This window comes from Hipposideros armiger, unplaced genomic scaffold (genome assembly GCF_001890085.2).
Source record: "Hipposideros armiger isolate ML-2016 unplaced genomic scaffold, ASM189008v1 scaffold_83, whole genome shotgun sequence".
Taxonomy (NCBI): Eukaryota; Metazoa; Chordata; class Mammalia; order Chiroptera; family Hipposideridae; genus Hipposideros; species Hipposideros armiger.
Genome location: NW_017731433.1, coordinates 2,831,338 through 2,837,537, shown reverse-complemented (window position 1 = coordinate 2,837,537; position 6,200 = coordinate 2,831,338). Strand labels below are relative to the sequence as shown.

The window sequence follows — 6,200 nt, the reverse complement described above, 5'->3', positions numbered from 1 at the left end:
ACTGCCTGGGTTCCCTGAACTACAAATAAATAGATGGCTTTTGTTCCTGCTCCATCTAGTGGTACTTTTGTTTCTCCACATTTGCAAAGTTTGTGGTGGTGTGGGGCCTGAGGCAGAGGATGGCCATCTGGGAGTACTTTTCTCATTTTTAAAAAGAAAATAGTGATTTAATAAACACAATTTAAAAATAAGCTCGCAGCTGTTGTCTAGTTCTTATATTTGAAATCCCTCTGTTTTGTAAACATTACAAAGGGAAATTCTTAGCATTACAAACATTTGATATATTTTTTCTGTTTTGGCAAAATTATTCTCTTAAGTTATATAATTTTGGAGTAAGGACGGGCCTTCAAGTTCACCTAGTGAGATAATTGACATGAAAACCTTTTGCATATAATAAAGAATTATGGCAAATGTGACTTATTACCTACCATAAGATTTAAGTCCCTCGGGCCGGCCAAGTGGCGCGATGGTTAAGAACTGGCTGGGGATGCCAGAGGGCCCCGGTTCGGATCCCACATATGAGGGCCAGTGACACTGCCCTCCACAGCTAAGATGCTGGGCCAGTGAAGCAACATCCTCCACAACTAGACTGANCTTTGTGACGCGGCGTCCAAGTCTCAGACCCGGCGCATCATTGGAACCTTGAAAGGTTTCCCAGGGGCTGCGCCGCGCACTTTCCGCCCTCCTGGCTCGGCCTGCAGCGAGAGCAGCGGGAGCGGCCGGGGTACCAGGGGCAACGGCGGCGGTATGAGCTACTACCAGCTACCGGTGGTGATCGACAACGGCTCCGGAGTGATCAAGGCGGGCCTGGCTGGGTCCCGGGAGCCCCAGTTTGTCTACCCAAACATTATCGGCCGCGCTAAAGGCCGGGGCTGTGCTGCTGAGGGCGCAGGGGAGCTGTGCGTGGGCGACCAAGCGCAGGCCCGCAGAAGCTCTCTGTCCATCAGGTACCGCCTTCTGCCGGCAGGCAGGACCCGCGTGGAGGGGAAGGAGGGAAAGCCCAGATGGGGGATGCAAGGGTTAGAGAAATGGTAAGGAAGTCAGGAAAGTTTCTACCAGCCGGCGTTATTGCAAACGCGTGAGCCACAAATCTCTGAGGGTGCCAAACATCTAATGAATGAATATTACTTGCTCTTTGTCTATACAAGTGTATTCAAACGTGTAAAGTTATCCTTCTGAAAACACACGTTCATTTAAGAATGTTAATTTATGGTACCTTTGTCATTTGGTTTTTTTTCTCTAATTAGCTGATATTAAAACTATACTATTATGTGAAGATTCCACCCCACCCCATCCCAATTTTTTTAAAGTCACAAAAGGGTCTTCCAAGCGGCTGGGAGGTGGAAAGCAACAAAAATTGCAGAGGAAGGTAGCTGTGCTAACTTTTGTTGGCAGTTACCTTCTCTGAGAGGCTCTGGCAGTCACTGCCCATAAAGGGATACTGGTAATAAATGTGGGGATTAACCCAGGTTTGAAGGATAGAAACTGGAAAAAATAAAGCTGTCATTTATGTTATTGCTCTTGCTACAGCTACCCAGTGGAGCGTGGTCTGGTTACTTCCTGGGGAGACATGGAAATCATGTGGAAACACATCTATGACCATAACCTGAAGCTAAAGCCCTGTGACGGCCCAGTATTGATTACGGAGCCAGCACTGAACCCACTGGCCAACCGACAACAGATCACGGAAGTGTTTTTGGAGCATCTGGAGGTTCCTGCCTTCTATATGTCCACCCAGGAGGTGCTGGCTCTCTTCGCTGCTGGCTTCACAACTGGCTTTGTGATGAATGCAGGTGCTGGAGTTACCCAGTGTGTGCCCATCTTTGAAGGTTACTGTCTGCCTCATGGTGTCCAGCAGCTAAATCTGGCAGGCCTTGACCTCACCAACTACCTCATGATGCTGTTGAAGGACCGTGGCATCATGCTACTTAGTGCTGCAGACAGAAAGATTGTGGTGGACATTAAGGAAACATCTTGTTATGTGGCAATGAACTATGAAGAGGAAATGGCCAAGAAACCTGCTAGTCTAGAGAAAGTTTACCAGCTCCCTGATGGGAAGATGCTCAAGCTCCATGACCAGCTCTTTCAATGTCCAGAGGCCCTCTTCTCTCCATCTCTCATGAACCTTGCGACTCCTGGCATTGATAAGCTGTGCTTCAGCAGCATAATGAAATGCGATACAGATCTGAGGAATTCCTTTTTCTCCAATATTATCCTCGCTGGGGGATCAACCTTGTTCTCTGGTTTAGAAAAGCGGCTAGTTAAAGATATAACAAAGGTGGTGCCTGCCAATACCCCTGTGCAAGTTATAGCTCCCCCAGAAAGGAAAATATCGGTGTGGATGGGAGGCTCTATTCTTGCATCCCTGTCTGCCTTCCAGGACATGTGGATTACTGCTGCAGAATTTAAAGAAGTTGGACCCAACATAATACACCAAAGATGCTTCTGAATACAGATAAAATGGTTAGAAGAAAATGCTTTGAATATGTGAGATGGAAAACTTCAGATATTATGTTTCTGGGAGAACAGAAAATATTTCAATTAGTGGAACGTCCATGTCTCTGTTGCATTTCTGTAATGGGAAATAATGGTGAAGGAGTCAAACGTTTATTGAGTAGGACCAAATTTAATGCTAGAGGAAGCATTATGTTTGACTTTGTAGATCTTACATTTTCCTTGGAGTGAGAGCACATGAGTGATATAGATTTAAGTTTGATGACATTTAAGGAAAGAAGGTTGCTATGAGGAAAGATTTCTTAGCAGAGGTATGCCATCATGGATGGGGTAGCATTAGGATGGGGAGAGGGAGAGGGGAAGAGGGCAGATACCCAGAAAAGCATAATGGAAATGATCAAGGAGCTAAAGAGATGAAAATGAACAAAGCATAGTCAAGGCATGTTCAATAAAATGGTTTTGTTAAAAGGAAGAGCTCATATGGAGTAGACTAAGAACAATAAGTATGGAGGTAAATTAAGGCCAGGCAATGGAAGGCTTTGTGTTCAATGCCCTATAGGCAAAGGAGAACAATGAAAGATTTAAAAGCGGGAGATATAAGGAAATTAAGATGAATGTGACAACAGTTTGGAGGATAAATTGCACTGGGAAGGCCCTGAAGATTTGGTGATCAGTTAAAAAGTTATTAGCCTAGACATAAAGTAGCCAAGTCTTGTACCCAAGATTATAGGCAATAGGAATTCAAAAGAAATTACAAGTCTTGGTGCCTAATTAGATAGGTATGAAGGGGAAAGAAGGGTCTGAAATGACCTGTGTGGCTGAAAGAATGATGGCAGGATTGACATAACTCAAAATATTTTGTATCTGCTCTATGCAAACTCGGTGTGAAGTGCAATGAGTGCTAAGTCAATTGTCAGATCCTGTCCCAAGGAAAGCCAGCAGTCTAGTACAAGAGGTGAAATTCATACCTTAATTACAATAATACAAGGTAGAAAATGAGTGTGTCCTAAGAGATGTATGACATGTCCTAAGAGATGTATGGGGGTTCCTAGGAGGAAGAATACCTTGAGGTCTCAAGGAAGACTTTTTGGTACATTTGACTTTGGGGCTGGGCTTAAAGGACAGCTGGGATTTAAACCTAATGGAGTGCCCTTCCTTCTGAATTTAGGGGCAGCATATCTGAGTTTAGATCCAGGCCCTGCCACCTACCAGCTGCACGACTTAAGAAAATTGTTTCAACATCTTGGAAATCAAGTTCCTCATCCATAAAGAGGGGTTGCAAATCCCTACCTATCTCACAGGGTCATTGTGAGGTTCAAATGAGATAATATCCCTAAAGGCTCTCTTGCTTATAGGAGAATTTATAGATCCAGCTCAGATGCTACTTCCTCCAGGGAGTCTAAATTGATTGTGTCCTCCAGCACATATTCCTTGTACTTCTATTGACCATTTAATTTATGCAGCCTTATCGTTTGGTTTGCTTGTGTTTCTTCCTCCCCAGATATGTTCTTAGAAGACAGGGATTGAGGCTTTCCGTTTTCATCTCTGTCCCCTTCCTTGATGCCTTCTATGGTGTACTCCCAGTAGGTATGTAGATGTAGAGACTTTACCAGAAGCATATTCCTGGCAGAGGGACTATTAGGGCAAAGGCTCCAAGGTGTAAAAAGGATGGGCATGTACAAGTAGCAGTAAGTAACTCAGTTTGGCCTGAGTCAAGCATTTGTGAAGAGGTGCATTTCATTCCTTGGCATGTGTCTCCCATTTTAGTGATTGTAAGCAAGACTAGATTGGATAAGGTGTAGAAAATGAGGGCAGTTTGAATTGATGCTGCACTCAATAGGTTCATAAACACTGTAGAGAGATTGATCCCAACCCCTCCCTTTGGAATTTTTGAAGTGTTACGGAACTCAGGGGGTTCATCACTTGGGGTGTTCCATTCAAGAGGGAGACATAGTTGTTATGAGGTAGTTTTATTAACTTGCAGCAAGTAAAGAAGACAACTGATTCACATACAAAGCTCTGTCATTCGGAAGGGAAGTTTAGCGTTGCTTACATGCACTATTTGGTTAATTACATATTGATTTCTTCTTTGCAGTTTCGCTACTCTTAGCCTGTTGGGTTTCTGTGAAGCTCATCCTATTTATAGCTGCCTCTGCAAAATACTGTGTTACATTTTAACATTTAGCAAAAATAGCATTTAATAGGAACCACCCAGACCTTGAGACCCTTGTCCTAACAAAAGTGCTTTCTTTTCCTAAAAGAAAATAGATTTAACCACACATTCATTTAGTTTAAACTTCATCCCACAAAGATGGACAAGTGTTAGTCCCATTTTACAAATTAAGAAATTGAGATGTAGGGCCAGTCGAGTGGCTCAGTTGGTTAAAAGCTGGCTTAAGAACGTGGGCTCTGAGCAATGGGGCCACTGGTTCGATTCCCACATGGGCAAGTAACACAAGCTGAGCTGTCGCTGAGCTGCCAACAGGTGGCAGGATGGCTCAGTTGGTGTAATAAGATTGCCTGTTCAATGGTGGGCCATGCCCACCTGCAACTGTGACTGAACTTGGCACCTTGAGCTGAGCTGCCGCCTGGATGGCTCAGTGGATAGAATGTGCACTCTTAACAACAAGGCTGCTGGTTCGACTCCCACATGGAATGGTGGCTACGCTCACCCACAACTAAGACTGAACTGGGCACCTTGAGTTTAGAGGCCACAAGCTGCAGACGCGAAGCCGGAGACTGGTGCCCTCCACAACGAAGATTGAAGAACAACAACTTGGCTGGTCCCCTTCCCCAATTCCCTAAAAAAATCTTAAAAAAAAAAATAAATTGAGATGTAAACAGTTTAAGAGATTTAAGTTTAAAGTAATTCCCAATCTAGATGCCCTAATCTAGTTTGCTAGATTAGGAGGGCACACACTCCTTGAGGTAGTTAACCCAACAACCAGCCAGGAACATTCTACACAGACTCCAGCCTCTAATATCTAGTCATAAATGATCCTTTTCAGGTAATCTAGGGATAGGGAATAAAGTGAAAATTCCGTTCATATTTTCCCTGCCATTACTATTGCCTGAAACAACCTCCCCCCTTCACCCCCAGCCCCACCCCCCCTAACATTTTACTTTTCTCTTAGATTGAGGTGCCAATAGCCACTCCACGGAGTTCATCCAACTGATTAAGATCAGCCAGTTATATGTAAAACGTCATTATACCGGCCATTATGAAAAACAAAACAAAAAAAATCCCCACTATTTATGCTCGATTGTTCCTTTTTAAAAAAAAACTAATCTCGACACATTAAAGCGAAGTCGACTGTGAGCCTTTATTTCCTACTCAAAGGTAAATTCAGTTCTTCAGGTTAAGATGAAGAACAGCAGCGTTACACTGAATAAAACCCACCCTCTTCTCAATGAGAAAATAAAGAGAATGCGTTGTAAGGCGAAGGGAACCGGGCAGGACGCCAGCGTCTGCCCAACAGCCGAGTCAAGATTCTGATTTAGTCAGTGCTGCCGTGGAATCTAGTTTTGTCAAATTCTCTAACAAATGTGACGATCCGAGTGGAGAATCACTGTTGTGTGTCCTGGTCGGAAAATTTTTCTGCGAACTCCATTTTTTTTAACGTAGTTGAGTGCACCGCGCCTAGTCCATAGTGGATGGAAAAGGGAACTCGGCAGCACAAATCCAGTTTTCGCCTTCCTTTCAAGTACTTCGGCAGACCCCAAGGCTTCCTCTAAGGGATGTGGGG

At 44.1% G+C, this 6,200-nt stretch overlaps 1 protein-coding gene across 1 annotated transcript; it reads left to right on the top strand.

Annotated features, from left to right (window-relative positions):
- The first annotated feature begins 617 nt into the window (after positions 1-617).
- On the top strand, positions 618-2,630 carry ACTRT3 (actin related protein T3). Its single transcript, XM_019643904.1, has 2 exons — positions 618-947; positions 1,531-2,630. Exons 1-2 carry the CDS (start codon positions 748-750, stop codon positions 2,447-2,449), a joined length of 1,119 nt encoding a protein of 372 aa, XP_019499449.1. The 5' UTR covers positions 618-747; the 3' UTR covers positions 2,450-2,630.
- The last annotated feature ends 3,570 nt before the right edge of the window (positions 2,631-6,200 follow it).